The sequence below is a fragment of the Bos mutus genome, chromosome 20 (genome assembly GCF_027580195.1).
Source record: "Bos mutus isolate GX-2022 chromosome 20, NWIPB_WYAK_1.1, whole genome shotgun sequence".
In the NCBI taxonomy this organism is placed as follows: domain Eukaryota; kingdom Metazoa; phylum Chordata; class Mammalia; order Artiodactyla; family Bovidae; genus Bos; species Bos mutus.
In genome coordinates this window covers 13291894-13312754 of record NC_091636.1, presented here as the reverse complement: position 1 = coordinate 13312754, position 20861 = coordinate 13291894, and the positions used below count along the sequence as shown (strand labels likewise).

The window sequence follows — 20861 nt, the reverse complement described above, 5'->3', positions numbered from 1 at the left end:
GGTTGGACTGGGATGGCATGGAGCATGTGGATGCAGCTGTGGGCCGGTGGAAGGGAAGTAGCATAGACTGGGCTGCATGGTGGACTGCCAGGCCCTTACCCAAGAGAGATGACAATCATCTAAAATATCTTAGTGAGATGAGGCAAGGTAGTAAATACACTTACTTACTTGTATGTTACCGTCTTGTAGCATAATGCATTGAACTAATGCCTTATAACATCCTCCTAAAGAAAGGAAGTGGCTGATAGTATTAAAACGTTACTGGTTAATCATGGGGAGACTGAAGCCGGCTAGGTTTATGGGCCTGCACAGAATCATACAATGCCTCAGTGTCTGGCCTGGGAATGAAGCCTGAGTTTTCTGTGTGCTGTCAGGACAGCCGACAGCTTTGTGTTTAGCATTGTACGCCACTGAAAGGGGCTTACTCTTAACAATGCACGGGCTGCTTTACGAGACAGACACAATGAACTTTGGTACAGTATAGTCTAGAGGCCAAAATGAGTAATTTTAAGTAAATTGACTACGAGATCCAAAGCTTCATTAAGTATTAAAGTGAAAACCAAGTGAAAACTGTAGTTTTTAGGGACTGACTCAAAAAACATGAACATTCTTCCCCCATTTGAAGTAACATATTTTTAAGCGTCTTATTTTGTTGGCTTCAAATCTGACACTTTCCCTGTCAACCATTGGATTTATTTATTTCAAATAAACACCCAAAGAGTCTTATAATAATTGTCAGTTTAACCTTTATGCTTTTTATGTTCCAAAATGTCTTATCTCTATAGCCTGTGTTTTTGGGGTGGGTGGTTTTATTCGGATTTCGTTTGAATTCTTTCAGAACAGTTGAAATACAGAGACTGAAATTCAAGAAAGAGATTGGGGGGAGAGGGGAAATATTATATTAGGTGTCTTTACCAGGCTGAAAACATGGGGTGGAGATGGCATCATAGGAGGATAGAGAGACAAGATAAAAGACAGGAGTAGAGTAGAATGTCACTCCTCAATTGCCTTTTATGTCAAACACATCTTAGGTGACCTAGAATAAATGAGCAGATGATGTAGATATTTCTGGGTTTGGCTGCAAAGTTTTTACACTCTGGAATTTAAAAAGAACATGAAGATAAAATTCTGAAACATTTTCCAAAATATGTTGAGTAATATTGGCATATGAATGATAGAAACTGGGCAATATATGGCAGTCAGTTCAGTTCAGTCACTTAGTCGTGTCCTACTCTTTGCAACCCTATGAACTGCAGACGCCAGGCCTCCCTGTCCATCACCAACTCCCAGAGTCTACCCAAACTCATGTCCATTGAGTCGGTGATGCCATCCAACCAGCTCATCCTCTGTTGTCCCCTTTTCCTCCCACCCTTAATCTTTCCCAGCATCAGGGTCTTTTCAAATGAGTCAGCTCTTCTCATCAGGTGGCCAAAGTATTGGAGTTTCTGCTTCAAAATCAGTCCCTCCAATGAACACCCAGGACTGATCTCCTTTAGGATGGACTGGTTGAATCTCCTTGCAATACAAGGGACTCTCAAGATTCTTCTCCAACACCACAGTTCAAAAGCAGCAATTCTTCGGTACTCAGCTTTCTTTATACTCCAAGTCTCACATCCATACGTGACTACTGGAAAAACCATAGCCTTGACTAGACGGACCTTTGTTGGCAAAGTAATGTCTCTGCTTTTTAATATGCTATCTAGGTTGGTCAAACTTTCCTTCCAAGGAGTAAATGTCTTTTAATTTCATGGCTGCAGTCACCATCTGCAGTGATTCTGGAGCCAGGAAAAAAAAAGTCATCCACTGTTCCCAGTGTTTCCCCATCTATTTCCCATGAAGTGATGGGACCAGATGCCATGATCTTAGTTTTCTGAATGTTGAGCTTTAAGCCAACTTTTCCATTCTGCTCTTTCACTTTCATCAGGAGGCTCTTTACGTCTTCTTCACTTTCTGCCATAAGGGTGGTGTCATCTGCATATCTGAAGTTATTGATATTTCTCCCGGCAATCTTGATTCCAGCTTGTGCTTCCTCCAGCCCAGCGTTTCTCATGATGTACTATAAGTTAAATAAGCCATGTGACAGTATACAGCCTTGACGTACTCCTTTTCCTATTGAGAACCAGTCTGTTGTTCCATGTCCAATTCTAACTGTTGCTTCCTGACCTGCATATAGGTTTCTCAAGAGGCAGGTCAGGTGGTCTGGTATTCCCATCTCTTTCAGAATTTTCCACAGTTTATTGTGATGCCCACAGTCAAAGGCTTAGGCATAGTCAATAAAGCAGAAACAGATGTTTTTCTGGAACTTTATTGCTTTTTTGATGATCCAGCAGATGTTGGCAATTTGATCTCTGGTTCCTCTACCTTTTCTAAAACCAGCTTGAACATCTGGAAGTTCATGGTTCACATATTGCTGAAGCCCGGCTTGGAGAATTTTGATTATTATATTACTAATGTGTGAAATGAGTGCAATTGTGCGGTGGTTTGAGCATTCTTTGGCATTGCCTTTCTTTTGGATTTCAATGAAAACTGGCCTTTTCCAGTCCTGTGGCCACTGAGTTTTCCACATTTGCTGATGTATTGATGCAGCATTTTCACAGCATTATCTTTCCAGATTTGAAATAGCTCAACTGGAATTCCATCACCTACACTACTAGCTTTGTTCATAGTGATGCTTCCTAAGGCCCACTTAACTTCACATTCCAGAATGTCTGGCTCTAGGTGAGTGATCACAGCATCGTGATTAACTGGGTCATGAACATCTTTTTTGTATAGTTCTTCTGTGTGTTCTTGCCACCTATTCTTAATATCCTCTGCTTCTGTCAGGTCCATACCATTTCTGTCCTTTATTGTGCCCATCTTTGCATGAAATGTCCCCTTGGGATCTCTGATTTTCTTGAAGAGGTCTCAAGTCTTTCCCATTCTATTGTTTTCCTCTGTTTCTTTGCATTGCTCACTGAGGAAGGTTTTCTTAACTCTCCTTGCTATTCTTTGGAACTCTGCATTCAAATGGGAATATCTTTACTTTTCTCCTTTGCTTTTCTCTTCTCTTCTTTTCACAGATATTTGTAAGGCCTCCTCAGACAACCATTTTGCTGTTTTGCATTTCTTTTTTTAGGGATGGTCTTGATCTCTGTCTCCTGTACAATGTCACGAACCTCTGTCTGTAGTTCATCAGGCACTCTATCTATCAGATCTAGTCCCTTAAATCGATTTCTCCACTGTATAATCATAAGGGATTTGATTTAGGTCACACCTGAATGATCTAGTGGTTTTCCCTACTTTCTTCAATTTAAGTCTGAATTTGGCAATAAGGAGTTTTGATCTGAGCCACAGTCATCTCCCGGTCTTGTTTTTGCTGACTGTATAGAGCTTCTCCATCTTTGGCTGCAAAGAATATCATCAATCTGATTTCGGTGTTGGCCATCTGGTGATGTCCATGTGTAGAGTCTTCTCTTGTGTTGTTGAAAGAGGGTGTTTGCTATGACCAGTGTGTTCTCCTGGAAAAACCCTATTAGCCTTTGCCCTGCTTCATTCTGTATTCCAAGGCCAAATTTGCCTGTTACTCCAGGTATCTCTTGACTTCCTACTTTTGCATTCCAGTCCCCTATAATGAAAAGGACATCTTTTTTGGGTGTTAGTTCTAGAAGGTCTTGTAGGTCTTTGTAGATCTGTTCAACTTCACTTCTTTAGCATTACTGGTCAGGGCATAGACTTGGATTACCGTGACATTGAATGGTTTGCCTTGAAAACAGAGATCATTCCGTTTTTTTGAGATTGCATCCAAGTACTGCATTTTGGACTCTGCTGTTGACTATGATGGCTACTCCATTTCTTCTAAGGGATTGTTACCCACAGTAGTAGATATAATGGTCATCTGAGTTAAATTCACCCGCTCCAGTCCACCAGTCCATTTTAGTTCGCTGATTCCTAAAATGTCAATGTTAACTCTTGCCATCTCCCATTTGACCACTTCAATTTGATTGGAAGCCTTGATTCATGGACCTAACATTCCAGGTTCCTATGCAATATTGCTCTTTACAGCATCAGACCTTGCTTCCATCACCAGTCACATCCACAACTGGGTGTTGTTTTTGCTTTGGCTCTGTCTCTTCATTCTTTCTGGAGTTATTCTCCATGATGTTGGGCACCCACTGGCCCGGGGAGTTCGTCTTTCAGTGTCATATCTTTTTGCCTTTTCATAGTGTTCGTGGGGTTCTCAATGCAAGAATACTGAAGTGGTTTGCCATTCCCTTCTCCAGTGGACCATGTTTTGTCAGAACTCTCCACCATGACCCGTCCGTCTTGGGTGGCCCCACAGGGCATGGCCTAGTTTCATTGAGTTAGACGAGGCTGTGGCCTGTGTGATCAGATTGACTAGTTTATCAGTCACCTGCAATTTCATCTTGATGAAAGATGAAAAATTAAGATTGATGACCATTCGGGCCAGGGTACGTAGGCCAGTCTTCTTTTCAAGAGATAGTTCAGGGGAATTTCAGTAGAGGAGCTGAGCACAAATGGGGGTGTTCAGAGCAGGAATAGGGTCTCTCCCCTCTGTTCCCAAAAAGATCAAAGCAACCCAGTAAGAGAGACTAGTGGTGTTATCTGTCATAGCTGAACTTGGCAGAGCTCTTCTTAGTGCATGGCTGCTGGCCAGTCTTTGAGGGAATGCATACATACATATATCTGTCTCTCAGGAAAACTCTCATCATGAGTCCAGGGGACTTCTTTCTTTTATGGGTAAGAAGAAGTTTGCAAAAAGTCTGACATTATCAGCCAACCTTCCTACGAATCTGCGATGTGATGTACTGGCATCTAGGATACTTTTTGTAGTTCTAGTCATTAATCTTGTAGGAGAGATGAAATTGAGCTCAAGTAAGCCCAGAGAAAATTTACTAATCTGGTTGAGGAGTGGGAGGGGTTTGCTATATGAAGGCAGATGGAAATAATTAGGACTTCTCAGACTTGAAAAGACTGAGAAGAAATATGATTAGAGTTTAATAAATCCATGAAGAACATGGGTTAGATGATCATAGAATTTACCAGAAGTAGGCAGAGCTTCTTAAAAAACAAGGAAAAGTGAATTTAGGACAAAAAGAAGTTCTATCATACCAAGAAAGTAGGTCCTGCACGTCAAAATCACTCTTTTAGGAACTGGACTAAAACTTCTGGCATTGGAGAGAAGTGAAAAAGTCTAGTATTTCTCAATGTTAAGACTATTTTCTTGAAGTATGAGGTGCCCAGAGAGAATCCATCAAGCTTCCTGTTAACGTTTACATTTTCTTTTCTCCTTTCTTAGATGATATTTAAATGCCATTCAGTAGTTATTCTTTGAAAGTGGATTCTATGCTGTGGTCTCCACTAAGCACTGGGGATACTGAGATGAAGATGGACAGATATGGTTCCCACAGTCTGGTGATGGATAAGAAGCTAATTGTCTGTGTGATGAATTCACAACAAATGTGCTCTGAGAGCTTGACACAAATTGCTCACATACTCTTAGCATCAGAGCAGGCAGTGGTGAGGAAGTGGTTCTTTAACTGGAACCTGAAAGTCAGTGAAGCGTTCACCGCGCCAAAAGTTGGGGGAAAAGGGAGTGGCATGTGTTGAATGCTGTGCGATGCCAGAAGGTCAGTGTTACTGGAGGTAGAGGATTAAGATGGAGAGTTACAGAGATGAAGCTGGAGGCTTGGGTGAAGCAGATCATGGAGGGCCCTGTAGACCACCAGGATCATAATGAGAGCCGCATAAGAGAATAGAGGGGGCAATGGTGAATGTACTAGGACTCTTTGGAGGATTTTGATGTCCAAGCAGCAATGACCTGGGCTGGAGGGAGGCAGATAGATTCTAGAGCTATTTCAGAGGTCGTACAGATTGGACTTATTGACTATGAGAAGTGAGGGTGAGACATAGTCAAGCTTGATTTGTAAGAGTATGACAGCCTGTTAGACCTCATATTTCATCTGCATAAGAAGAATTAGCACAGACTTTTTATAGGTCTTTTCTCTCATGATCTCCAAGGGACCAAGAAGTCAATAGATCTGCATCTGTCTCATCTCCCTGTCTCCTCCTTCCTCTCATGCATTTTTCAGGGCCTAAACACTTTATAAACTAGGTGGCTTCTAATAAGTGGATGTCAATTAAGTAGAAAGACCAAAAACTGCATGAATGATTTCCAGTCTCCCAAATCCTAGTCTTTTAACTGTTGCAGAGCAAGCACTAGTTCATAGTACCCTGAGGTCATTTGACCTGAAGCAAAATTCTAGGTTGTGTCAGAAGAGGAGTTTTGTTTCATTTGCTTTTCCCAAAGTGGAACTCCTTCTGTTTGGTGGTTTAGGAAGGCCTAGTTGAAGTTCCAAGGGTGGTATGTGATTTTCTTTGTCCAGATTTAAGAAGTCAGTGTTTTTGTTGTTGTTGTTGTTTTTACTAAAATTGACCAGTAAGGGAACCTTTTCTGTCACTTTGCTTTTTCAGCATACTTTTTCCCAGTTTCTCATCTCATTTAGATGATAGCCTTGATGAAGCCCAGTCACCCCATTATTTGGCTTCTCTAGTGGCTCAGATGGTAAAGAATCCACCTGCAATGCAGGAAACCCCAGGTTTGATCCCTGGATTAGGAAGATCCCCTGGAGAAGGGAATGGCTGCCCACTCCACTATTCTTGCCTGGAGGATCCCATGGATAGAGCAGCCTGGCAGGCTGTAGTCGGTCACAAACAGACATGACTTTGTGACTAAGCACGCACAAAATGTTTCAAAAGTCAGGATGACAGTGATATATGTGGGAACTGGATATAATGATTTTAAAAGAATTTTCTTTTGAAATAATATTAAAGCATTGTAAGACTAGTACATGGAATTTCCTTTAGACTCCACTCAGGTTCCTCCGTCATTAACATTTTACCACGATTGCTTTATTACATTCCTCACCATCTAGGTGTGGAGGTGGTGATGGAGGTAGAGATTTAGAAATGTTCTTAGCTAGTTAACTGCAGATATCAAGACCCTTCATCATTAAGCACTTTAGAATTTGTTTTCTCAGGACAGTGATATTCACTTGGTAACCGTAGTCCAATGATAAAATTCAGGAAATTTACCCTTATGCAATACTGTCATTGCAGGTTCTAATATTCAGTCTCTGTTCAGCTGTTATCTGTTGCCCAACAATATTGGTTTATGGTGTTGTTCCTCCACCTAATCCAGGATCCAGTCCAGGAGGCATTGTGATTATTACGTCTCTTTAGCCTTCTTTAACCTGAAACAGTTCCTCAGCCTTCCTTTGAGGTGTTAGAAGCAGGCAGGCTAATTGTCCTGCGGAATGCTCCTCACGGTGGTGTCCGACCTCCTGGTGCTTGGATGCTGGTGGTGCGTTTTTGACGGGAAAATTGTGCGATGACGGGAAAATTGTGCGATGACGTGGTGCCCCTTGCAGTGCCCGCATCACAGCAGGAGGGGGTCTGCAAGTCCTTGTGGGTCTCATTCCTGGGATATTAATTTTGATTACTCAGTCAAGGCGATATCCTCGGGCCTATCACCGTCAAGTCCCCTTTCCACCTTAGAATGAACAGGTTATTTGGTTACTTCTCAATATGTGATCATTTAAAATGTGACTATGCTTTGCCTCTACAGTCTTATTAAAGAGCCATATTTCCCCTCTCTTGGCAGTGTTTTAGAGCACTCTGCTGCAAGGGTCCACCGCCTGCACGCCCAGAGTATGACCTGGTCTGCATAGGCCTCACGGGCTCTGGCAAGACAAGCCTGCTGTCCAAGCTCTGCAGTGAAAGCCCTGACAGCGTTGTGTCAACAACAGGTGGGTACTGCACCAGGGTCCTCGTCCTTTTCTTCCTCTCCCCTGAGATGCTCTCTTTTGCTTCCTGTGCTTTGGTGGGATCCCCTCATTTCACTGAGATGGTTCAGTGAGTTTATTATTTATTTTCAGTTACTCTTATTTTTCAAACTATATTTAAAGGAGGCTTTAATAGCATCAAATTGTACCTTCCATCCCTCTAGTTGGTCATTTCAGTGCCACTGAATAAATCAAGCCAGGAGAATCTTGATAGAAAATAACTCTGCAGCCTAGACTCCTAGTACTGTGACAGATGGGTTCATCTCAGACCCATTGAGTGTCCTTCTCCCTTGAGGTGTCACCCTAACCTGCTTGTGTTGGTCACATACTCCCTACACAGTACAAGTGATAATCTCAGTCTTCTTCCTTGGAAGATGGTGGGCACAGGGACCATCAGTCAGGCTTACCATGTTCACTGAGGTGGCCTAGAAAAGTCAGTCTAGGCAGTGGTTCTCAGTCAGGGCACATTTTGCTCCTGAGGGGACATTTGGTAATGTCTGGAGACATTTTGATTCTTATAACTGGGGGAAGGTGCGGCTGACTTCTTTTGTGTAGAACCCAAGGATACTGTTAAATATCCTACAGTATACATGATGGGCCCCCACCAGAAGGAATTATCCAGCTCAAAGTGCTACCAAGAGCTTTTGTCACTCCCCCAATACTTCCTCTTTTTCACCTGAAAATGAAAGGAAAGACAGGTGTTAATTAAAGGAAATTATGGAAGAATAGTTGAAGGAAATGAAAAACAGAGGTACTGTGGGAGGAGTGGGCTGAGACATTGTCTGCAAAACTTAAAAGATTTTTCATGCAGACAGCTTACTTTGAGCACCTACCTTGGAGAAGGAAATGGCAACCCACTCCAGTTTTCTTCCCCGGGAGATCCCATGGAAAGAGGGGCCTGGCAGGCTACAGTTCATGTGGTTACAAAAGAGTCAGACATGACTTAGCCACTGACACAAGCTCAAGCAAGCACCATGTGCTAGATCCAGGGTTAGAAACTGGGGATAACTCTAGTTAACATTCCAGAGAGTCAGTCTACTGGCCACATAGACATTAAGCTTGTGTCTAGAAATATACAAAGGAGGAGGAGTGATCAGTTTTGCTTGGACTGGTGGGAGGAAAGGATGATGCATGGCTTGTCCAAGCGGTAAGAATAAGCGAGTGAGGTAGAAGAAGAAAGAAGATTTGGGGGACAGAGGGGAAGTCTGTGTAAAGGCAGAGAGGCCTGAAACAGGTTGCTGCTTCCTGGGAACCACATTTCCATGTGGCTGCAATGCATGGTTTGTAGAATGTCAGGAGTCACAAGAGATAGGCAGTGGCCAAATCTTGGCAAACCATTTATACTGTGCTCAGGAATTTAACTCTTAGCCATTAAGTAAGGCAGTGGTGGGAGGGAGAAAGGGAGACATCAGATAGGATATATCTCATCTTCTGCTGCCCACTTCTCCCTCTGCCCTCATCTTTCCCAGCATCAGGGTCAGTGAGTTAGCTGTTTACATCAGGTGGCCAAAATGTTGGAGCTTCAGGTTTATCATCAGTCCTTCCAGTGAATATTCAAGGTTGATTTCCTTTAGGATTGACTTGTTTGATCACATTGCAGTCCAAGGGACGCCTCATGAGTCTTCTCCAGCACCACAGTTTGAATGCATCAATTCTTCAGCACTCAGTCGTCTTCATGGGCCAATGCTCACATCCATACATGACTACTAGAAAAACCATAACTTTGACTATAGGGACTTTTGTCAGCAAAGTGATGTCTCTGCTTTTTAATACATTGACTAGGTTTGTCATAGCTTTCCTTCCAAGGAGCAAGCGTCTTTTAATTTCATGGCTGCAGTCACCATTCGCAGTGATTTTGGAGCCCAAGAAAATAAAATCTGTCATTGTTTCCACTTTTTTCCCTTCTGTTTGCCATGAAGTGATGGGATTGAATGCCATGATCTTCATTTTTTGAATGCTGAGTTTTAAGCCACTTTTTTTACTCTCCTCTTTCACCCTTTCTGCCATTAAAGCAGTATCATCTGCATATCTGAAGTTGCTGATATTTCTCTAGGCAGTCTTGATTCCAGCTTGTGATTCATCCAGCTTGGCATTTTGCATGATGTACTCTGCATATAAGTTAAATAAGCAGGGTGACAATTCAGCCTTGTCCTACTCCTTTCCCAGGGGAGTGACCTATAGAACAACTTCAATTCACCTAATATATGAATAACACCTAATATTTTAATGTATCAAGGTGAGGGTGTAGAGAAAGGGATAGAAAAAAATAATTGAAGAAATGGTGAATGAAATGTTACCAGTCTTGAAGATAAATAACAAATCCAAGACATTCATCGAACCACAAGCACAAGAGATAGTACACCAAGTCATGTCTTCATGAAATTACTAAAGCCAGTGATAGTTTGTGATAGTTAATTTTATGTGTCAACTTGCCTGGGCCACAGTGCTCAGATATGTAGTCAAACGTTCTGGATATTTCTGTGAGTGTGTTTGTTTATGTATATGTGTATATATATAATGAGATTAATATATAAATCAGCAGACTTTGAGTAAAGTTCTTTATATAATGCAGTTTGTCTCATCTAATCAGTTGAAGACTTGAATAGATCAAAAGACTGACTTCCCCAGAGCAAGAAGGAAGTCTGTGCTGGCCTTGGGACTTAAACTGCAGCATCAACTCTTTCCTTAGTCTCTAGTCTGCTGACCCACCTTGCAGATTTTGGACTTGACAGCCTCCATGATGTTATGAGTCAATTCCTATAAACATTTTTCTGTGTGTAGACACACATCCTGTTGGTTCTGTTTCTTTGGAGAATGCTGAGTAATACAAAAAGGAAATCTTAACAACAGAGAAAAAAATCACACAGAAACAAAGATAAGAGTGACATCACATTTCTGACTGGAACCAATGCAAGGGAAAAGGCAGTGGAGTGCATCTTTAAACTACAAAAGTGGGGGAAACTATCAGCCTACATCCAACAGAAATGTCTTTCAAAAAGAAAGTAAAAATAAAGACTTTTTCAGATGCAAAAGTAGTGAAAGTATTTATTGCTAGCAGACCTACATTATAAGACCAACATTGTAAGAAAATGCTAAAGGAAGCTCCTCAAGCAGAAGAAAGTAATTCCAGATGGAAACCTGGATCTGTACAAAGCAAAGTAGCAGAAATTGTAATTACTGGGTAATTGTATAAGATTTAGTTCTTATTCAAATCTCTTTATAAGATTAATTGTATAAATAAAAACAGTAGCAATATATTGGGGGGTTTATAACATATAAATGTAAAATGCATGAGAACAATAGCGTAAAAGTCACGGGGGGAAACGGGAAGTATTCTACTGTTAGGTTCTTACATATGAAGTAGTTTAATAACACTTGAAGGCAGGAGAAGGGGACTACAGAGGATGAGATGGTTGGATGGCCTCACCGACTCAATGGACATGGGTTTGGGTGGACTCCGGGAGTTGGTGATGGACAGGGAGGCGTGATGTGCTGCAATTCATGGGGTCGCAAAGAGTCGGACACGACTGAACGACTGAACTGAACTGAACTGAAGGTAGACTATAATAAATTAAAGGTATGTTATGAAGCCTAAAGCAACCACTAAAGTAACAAGCAAAATGTGAAAGCGAATAAGGCAATAAATGAGATAAGAAAGAATTACAAAAAATAGTTTTAAAAAGACAGGAAAAAGGGAAACAAGAATATATGGGACAGATAGAAAACAAATAGCAAGGTGATACATTCAAATCTGACCATCAGTCATCAAATTAAATGCAGAAGGTTTAGATTCTTCAATGAAGAGACTGAAAACGATATGATTAGATTAAAAGCAAGACCCAAGTAGGTTAAATGTAAGAAGATGGAAAAAGATATACCATGCTGCTGCTGCTAAGTTGCTTCAGTCGTGTTCGACTCTGTGCGACCCCATAGATGGAAGCCCACCAGGCTCCCCCATCCCTGGGATTCTCCAGGCAAGAACACTGGAGTGGGTTGCCATTTCCTTCTCCAATGCATGAAAGTGAAAAGTGAAAGGGAAGTTGCTCAGTCGTGTCCAACTCTTAGTGACCTCATGGACTGCAGCCTACCAGGCTCCTCCATCCATGGGATTTTCCAGGCAAGAGTACTGGAGTGGGGTGCCATTGCCTTCTCCGATATATCATGCTACTAGGGATCAAAAGAAAGTTGGTGTGGCTGTATTATATCAGACAAGTTAGACTTTAGAGCAAAGAGTAATTCTGGGAATAAAGAAATTCATTTCATAATGATGAAGGGGGTCTGAATCAGAGGACATAATGATGCTAAAACATTTATGTATGTAATAATGGCTTCAAAATACACATAGCAAAAACTGACAAAACCCACAATTACAAAGATTTCAATACTTTAAATTATTGATAGAACACATATGAAGAAAATCAGCTAACAGGTAATAGACTTGAACAACAACAACCTTGACCTGATTAATATTTATAGAACCCTCTACCCAAGAGCAACAGAGAATCGTCTTCTCAAATAAGACCATATTTGAGGGCATGAAACAAGTTTCAGTAAATTAAAAAGGATTAAAATACGTTGTCAGATCACAGTGGAATTGAATTAGAAACCAATAACAAGATCATCTCTGGAAAAGTCTCCAAATATTAGGAAGCTGCTGCTGCTGCTAAGTCGCTTCAGCCGTGTCCGACTCTGTGCGACCCCATAGACAGCAGCCCACCAGGCTCCCCCATCCCTGGGATTCTCCAGGCAAGAACACTGGAGTGGGTTGCCATTTCCTTCTCCAATTAGGAAACTGAACTACTTCTGTATATCAATGGATCAAATAAGAAATCAAAAGAGAAACTGTAAAGTATTTTACACAGAATGGAAATATAACACATCAAAATTTATGAGATGTCTGTAAGCATGGACACTGGGGGCATTTCATAGCTTTAAACCCCTGAATCAGGAAAAGAAGGCCCTTAAATCAGTGACCTCAGCCTCCACCTTAAGGAATGAGAAGAACTGACTAAACCCAAAGTAAGCAACAGAAAGGAAATAATAAGGATCAAAGTGAAAATCAGTGGAATAGAAAAACAATAGAGAAAACTCATTAGATCAAAAGCTGGTTCTTTGAGAAGATCAATAAAATTTATAATAACTCTAGCCAAGCTGATGAGGAAAAAAAAGATGGCACTAATTATAACATCAGAAATGAGAGAGGTTACATCAAGGTAGATTCTATAAATATTAAAAGGATAATAGAATATTATGAACAGGAGACGTCCCTGGCAACTCAGTGGTAATGAATCCGTCTGCCAATGCAGGAGACACGGGTTTGATCCCTGGTCCGAGAAGATCCCACATGCCACAAAACAACTACCTGCTGAGCCAGCGCTCTAGAACTACTGAAAGCCTGTGTGCCTAAAGCCTATGCACCGCAACAGAGAGTAACCCCCACTCTCTGGAGAATGCCCACGTGCAGCAGTGAAGACCCAGCACCGTCCAAAAGAAAAAAATATATGTATATATCTCTTTTTAAAAAAAGGATATTATGAACAACTTTATGCCAGTAAATTTGACAACATAAATGGACAAATTCCTTGAAAGATAAATCATCAAAATTCATTCAAGAATAAATAGAACACCCAGATCTGTAGTTAGTAAAGAAATTGAAATTATAGTTTTTTAAAAAAAACTAGTTGGTTTCACTGGTAAATTTTCTTGAACATTTGAAAGAGGAACTAATGCCAGTGCTACATAACGTCTTTCAGAAAATTGAAGAAGAGGGAAAACTTTCAAATTCCTTGTATAAGACCAGCAAGTTTAATGTTAAAACCAGACAACAATATTACAAGAAATGTAACATACCATATTCCTCATGAAGACAGATGCCAGAAATATAAACAAAAATCTAGCAAATAAAATCTAACAGTAGTATATTAATAGGTATTATCCTTTAATATTATCATGACCAAGTAACATTTATCCCAGGAATACAGGACTGGTTTCACATTCAAAAATAAATAAATTTAACTTACATTATCAGTAAGCTGATATTGATCATCTCAAGAGATACAAAAACATTGATTTCTGATAAGAAAAAAAGAAACTCTCAGCAAAGTTGGAACAGAAAGGAATTTTCTCAACTCTTAACGGCCATTTATAAAAATCTATAGCTATTGTTATACTTAATGATGAAATACAAAACTTATTCCCAGTCAGATAAAGAATAAGACATGGATGTCTGTTATTACCACTTCCATTCAGCATTGTAGTGGTGATTCTAGGCAGTGCATCAGGCAAGAAAAAAGAAAGGGCTTCCAGATTGGCAAGGGATAAGTAGAACTTTGTATGTTTGCTATGTTTTCTATGTATAAAATTTGATGAAATCTGCAATTTTACACCAATAAATTAAGAGATGGCTAATGTGAATTTAGAGTTGATAATTTTGGAGATGTGAAAATTTGAAGGATAACTTCAATCATTAGTTTTGGAAAATATTGTCTTTAAGACTAGAAGCAGACAGAATGGTGGACAAATGTTAGCCAAATATTGAATTCATTCAGATGGATAAACAAATTCCCTAAAAGTTAGTATATGGAAATCCAAAGGTCCACATATAAACAAATGTCACAGCTTCAAGTGGGACATTATTAAGAGGTGAGAGACGATACCACTCTAATGGCAGAAAGTGAAGATGAACTATAGAGCTGTTTAATGAGGGTGAAAGAGGAGAGTGAAAAAACTGGCTTAAAACTCAACATTCAAAAAACTAAATTCATGGCATCTGGTCCCATCATTTCATGGCAAATAGATGGGGGAGAAGTAGAAACAGTGGCAGATTTTATTTGGGGGGAGTACAAAATCACTGTTGGAAGGTTACTGCAGCCACGAAATATAAAGGACGCTTGCTCCTTGGAAGAAAATCTATGACAAACCTAGACAGCATGTTAAAAAAGAGACATCACTTTGCTGACAAAGATCCATATAGTCAAAGCAGAGGTTTTTCTAGTGGTCATGTACAGATGTGAGAGTTGAACCATAAAGAAGGCTGAGCACCGAAGAATTGATGCTTTTGAACTGTGATGCTGGAGAAGACTTTTGAGAGTCCCTTGGACAGCAAGGAGATCAAACCAGTCTATCCTAAAGGAATTCAACCCTGAATATTCATTGGAAGGACTGATGTTGAAGCTCCATTACATTGGCCGCCTGATATGAAGAACCGATTCACTGGAAAAGACTCTGATGTTGGGAAAGATTGAAGCAGGGGGACAAGGGAGAGACAGGATGAGATGGCAGGATGGCATCACCAGCTCAATGGATATGAGTTTGAGCAAACTGCAGAAGATAGTGAAGGACAGGGAAGCCTGGTGTGCTGCAGTTCATAGGGCCGCAAGGAGTCGGACACGACTTAGCAACCGAACAACAACGACAGGTGGTAAAGTGGTAAAGCATAGAGACACAGCTTGTGCTAGGTAACACTGACACGGGAAGAAAGAGCTCTGTTTGCTGGTACAAAGAGGACGGAGAAGCACGTAAGAGAATGTTGGAGCCCAGAGAAGACTTTTCTTGACAAAGGTGAGGCTCCCTGGATTTAGTGGGAGGGCCTTGTAATGGTTAAAGGGAGAGCAGAGTTGGGCGTGAGGTGTGAGGTGAGGATGTAGAAGAGAAGGGGTAGATGCTTGTTGGTTGAGTCTGTGTGTTTATTGTAGCTAATGAAGGTGGGCAAGATGTTGGAGAAACTAGTGGTGACAGAGGAAGGAGGGGTGGAGGCAGAGGAGATAAGAATGATTTCAGTTATCAGTGGACCCACAGAGCCCCAGTCCAGATAGACGTTGCTGCTGTGCTCAAACTCAACTTCCAGTTCCTTTTGTTGTATACGTATGCAGTGGAAGAAGAACGAAGGAGGTAGAAGAAAGGTCCTGTAATAAATGACAGAACCCAGTGGTGGAGGTCAGAAGGCCACACGTCCATGTGAACACTCGATGTGGAGATGGGGAAACCGTCACAGGAGGCCTATGGAGAATAATGTACACAGTGAAGGAGCAAGAGTCCTAACGAGATGAAAATTTTGAAAGACTGGAAAGCTAAAATTCAGAGGAAAAATATAAGTGAAAGCACTGCTATTGAGAGTTTATGACTGTCCCATTTAGAGAATTCAGTCACATTCTCAAATAGTACTGAGAATCTAAATGATAAATTAAGCTAAGTTCACAAAGAGAAATTCATAAAAAGAATTAATGGGAAACAGAAAGGTACAGCTTTATCAGAAGTCAATTTTACTAGAAAAGAAATGAAATGTTCAGTTCAGTTCAGTTCAGTCGCTCCGTCGTGTCCAACTCTGCGACCCCATGAATTGCAGCACACCAGGCCTCCCTGTCTGTCACCAACTCCCGGAGTTCACTGAGACTCACGTCCATCGAGTCAGTGATGCCATCCAGCCATCTCATCCTCTGTCGTCCCCTTCTCCTCCTGCCCCCGATCCCTCCCACCATCAGAGTCTTTTCCAGTGAGTCAACTCTTGGCATGATGTGGCCAAAGTACTGGAGTTTCAGCTTTAGCATCATTCCTTCCAAAGAACTCCCAGGGCTGATCTCCTTTAAAATGTTAATTTATAGCTAAATTTACCAAAGTTTTCATTAAATTTTGTCCCAGTGCTATGAAGATTGTGGTTACCTTTGTATGCGCATGAATTACTGGTGACATTGTGATTGGTGTTGCCTACCCCTCTTTTTTTGGAAAGCAGTTATTCATATAAATTAAAGGTTACCAAAATATTTACATCCCTTGGCCTAGTAATAGTGTCAACTGAGAATTTACGGTAAGCATGTAATTTCAGAGAAACTATATGAACAAATGATTGCAACATTTTGTATAACTGAAACTTTAAAGTAATTTAAATGTTCTGTATCAAAGGAGTCTGTTAATTAAATTGTGGTACATCGATTGAAATGATCATATATTGAGAAACATATACAGCCTTCTGTAGAAGAAAATTAAATTTACATTTTGAAAATTAAACCTTGCAAAACTGCTTTTAAATTGAAAATGGGAAAAAAATGTAAAAAATAACAATAGGCTTTGTTGGTATGGTCGAATTATGTGTGAAATTTTATTCTACTAAATTATTTCTCTATTTTATAGTGTTTCAATTCTATCAAGCCAATTAAAAATGAAATATTTGTTGGGAGAGTTTGGAACAGTTGAAAAGATAAATTGAGAATTAGTTTCTTAAAATCAAAACACATCACAAGAAGGATATGTCTATTTAATTCAGCAAGGCAAGAATCCCTGCCTTTTCTTCATAAGTCAAGGGAATCCAAACTGTGCTGGATTGTTAACTTCAGCAGTCTTTTACTTTGACATAATTTTTAAAAGATACTTAAATTGTCAAAACTCAAAGGACCAAGAAATCCTGCAAAAAGCAGGTCCTGCTGATAGAGGGGAAAAAATTGAGTAGCTTGCACATTGGTCTAGAAACAAAAGTGAACTTTGTCCAGAGTGGATTCCTAGACTGTATCACAGCACGAAGCATTTGTTGATAAAAGGGGCTGTTAACCTGTAGATTACACAGTATTCACTTTTTTTTTTTTAAACCAGAGGAGTGGAGTCTATAGGTTTAGGATAATATATTGTTGTAACACAGAGAATAATCTAGAGAAAATTGAACACTTGGAATTGAAAAAGGTTGAAAAATCTCTTCTAGGGATGTATATTGCTGCACTTGAAAGTTTGTAAAGTGTTATGTCATTCAGCTAAAATACAAAATAATTATAATTTGAAAGAAATATAGAAAGTTTATGAAAATTTGAAGATTTTAATAACTTTAGTATTTTGTGCATACGTGTTAGGAAATAAATTAGAAAGTCAGATTTTGTATCTGCTAAAGGATTGTGTTTTATAAGTACTGATAGATTAAATTTCCTTTTATGTTGTTGAAATCATATTTAAAATTTCGCTAGACCATTGTCCAAACACCACAAAACTACCATGGCCATTAATCATGTCCCTTGGTTCAAGTCAAGGCTACCAGATCTGTAGAATGTCTTTCCTTGAGCAGTTCTTTAGTGATCCAGGGATCTGAGAAGCACACACAGTATCTGTGTACAAATGTGCAGACTTGCATATGTGTTATGGGAGGTGGGGGAAGGGTGGAGGTTGGGCTGTAGGTCCAAGTAAAATACTTATGTGTTCCACACAATGGATAAAAATAGACTAACCTCCTTCCCAAACCTAATTTTGTTACGATTTCAGTAATGCTTTCCCTGCATAAAAATTTTCAAATCCATCTCCCTTGTATCACAGGCTTTTTTGGATTTAAGGACTCAAAGACAAAAACTGAGTCTATGCAAACAATTATTTCCCCAAAGAGTTACTAACTCATATATTTATTAAAATTTGTGGGGTTAAATCTTAGGGGAGGTTTCAGTCTTACTAATGTAGCTTAAATAGGCCAGGAAAAAATGACTACGTAACTTAGGCTTCAGCCATCAAATTGTTTGAATGGAGTCAGGAGACCTACCCATGAGCCTTTCAGCCAAATACTGGAGGCCATTGATGATTGACTCAGTTGTTACTGTTTTTCCCTCCTCCTTGTTTAATACAAATAGTGGAATCGAAATGTTAGAGCGGGGATTCAGAATCAATGGGAAAAAGTGGCTGGTGAGTCTAATAGCAGTCAACTAGGACTTCTAGGACCCTGTCTTGTCCCATCCACTCACTGCCTCCTTGAGAAAAGTGCATCAGAGGAATGCTTTCGTTATTTCGAAGAAGCAACAGAGCAAGCACCCTGTCTTGACCGAGTCAGGTGAACATTCCCCCTCACCTCCTAAGGTCATGGTTTAATTAATAATATCTAATAAAAACTACTCTCTAAACTCATACTATTACTTTTATTCCATTAATAAGGCAATGTAGTACAGACCTGAGAACACAAGAATCAAAAGAGATTCCTTGTGTTGGATTATTTATAAAACAAGAGGGAAAATAAATTAGTGGGCTCATTAGGTATATGTGTATTTTTCCAATCAGCTCCACCAATCTTTAGGTTCAAAACTGTGGACAAAATAGTATAAAATACATCAGCTTGTTGGTATGTGGAGGAAGTGCTATAGGGTGGAGTTCTGGTGAACTGATGAGACCTGTCAGGTTTTAAATGCAGCACTTAGCCCTTTTGTCTAGGTCCATAACCCTTCTAGGCTTCATTTTCTTCCTGCAACAGTAGTTATTCATTAACTTAGGGATTGTCATAACAGCTAAATTAGGATATACAGTTGTCTCTTGGTATCTGAGGGGGACTGGTTCCATGACCACCCTCCCCTACAATGGATACCAAAATTTGAATATGCTCAAATCCTTTATATAAAAATACAGTATTTGTATGTAACCTACACACATCTTCCTGTATGTTTCAAATTATCTCTACATTACTGATAATACCTAATACAATGTAAATGGTGGCCTGTGTGCAGCAAATTGAAGTTTTGCTTCTTGGAATTTTCTGGAATTTTTTTTCCCCAAATATTTTTGATATGCAGTTAGTTGAATATGTGGATGCAGAACCCTTGGAAGTGGAGGGCTGACAAATATAAACGCTTCACACAGATCTTTAAACAAATACTGAGATCCTATTATGACCAAGCACTGGCATACAAGATACACCATACATTGTGTCTCTGTTAAGAATCCTTTCAGTCTATCGTGGGAACAGACATAAATAAATAAACTGATACGTAATTAGGAATGTGAAAGTCATGTAGAAGCACACGGATCCAAAAAAAATCAACCTATTTTAGGAACGCAAAGAGAAAGCTTGCCTGACAAAGTGAAGTTCAAACACCTGAAGGGTGACTAGTTTCCCAGAGGAGCAAAGAATACACACTTACGCAGCAGTAGGTGCAAAGGCCCTGAGGTGGAGGGAGTATAGCTTGTTTTAGAAACCAAATATAAATGAGGGGGAGATGGTACAAAATAAGCTTAGAGAAGGAAAGAAGAATCGGATCTGATAGAGCTTTGTTAGATATTTTGAACTATCTCCTGAGAAGTGAGAAGCTATCAGACCATTTTAACTAGGTGAATGGTGTGAACAGAGGTTCATTTCAGGAAAACACTTCTGCTGGTGTATGAGGATGATGGAGGAGGCTGATAACAGAGTTCCGTTAGGAGGCTTACTGGATGGTTTGATCAGAGTTGTGCTGTGAGGATGGAGAGAAGTAGGCAAGTTTGAGAACTATTAGGCAGAAGAAACTGAAAGGCTTTGGTGACTGGTTGATTGAGAAGGAAAGAAATGTGGAGGACCACAAATATTAGTCTATGGAAGTCCTCAATAAATGTTTGTTTTTGATTGTGTCTTCAGTAACTCTTACTTTTACCACTGCTTTCATAATATACCTGAGCTTGAGGCCACACATGATTTTGATTGGGAGAAAGCTTTCAGTGGTCATTTGATGACCATTAGTAATCGCAATTTTTGGTTTTACTTCTTAAAACAAACAACAACACTTTATAGCACTGAGTACTGTTTTCCTCTACAAATGAGGAATCTGAGGCACAGAGGGATTTAATAACTTGCTCAGACAGTTAGTAATGGTAGACCCAGAATTCGAACCCAGATATTCTTACTGTGGAGCCTATGCAATCCACAGGTTTTTATTCTTCAGAGTGATCCTTCAAAAGAGGTGTTTTGATGAATTGACCTTTGTATCTCTACTAAATACTAATTTCCCTTCTTGACCTCATCCAATTCAGTGTAAAGGAATAAAATACAGTTGATCTGATGGTTCTTCTTGATTGCTCTTTTGGTGAACCAAAAATGTGTCCTTACATTTTAATTCTTCTTAATCCTTGCAAACAGGAGGAATAACATAGAAAAATACTGCTTCTCTTCTATGAATAGTACATTCTCTGGACTAGTTATCTAGGCTTTATCCTCTGAACATTAATTACCACAGCTATATTGTAAAAATAATAGGAAGACAGCAAAGTGGAAGACTACATATACCTTTGCAGTATAAATCTAGCCACACATGTTCTATGTGA

At 39.9% G+C, this 20861-nt stretch overlaps 1 protein-coding gene across 2 annotated transcripts in view; it reads left to right on the top strand.

Moving 5' to 3' along the window:
- The window catches only part of ARL15 (ARF like GTPase 15), a 470465-nt gene that overhangs the window by 161661 nt on the left and 287943 nt on the right, over positions 1 to 20861 (top strand). For both annotated transcript variants that reach the window (XM_005887367.2, XM_070357488.1), the window contains exon 2: positions 7661 to 7805. In XM_005887367.2, coding sequence (XP_005887429.1) covers positions 7661 to 7805 — 145 coding nt within the window. The remainder of the gene's footprint in view (positions 1 to 7660; positions 7806 to 20861) is intronic.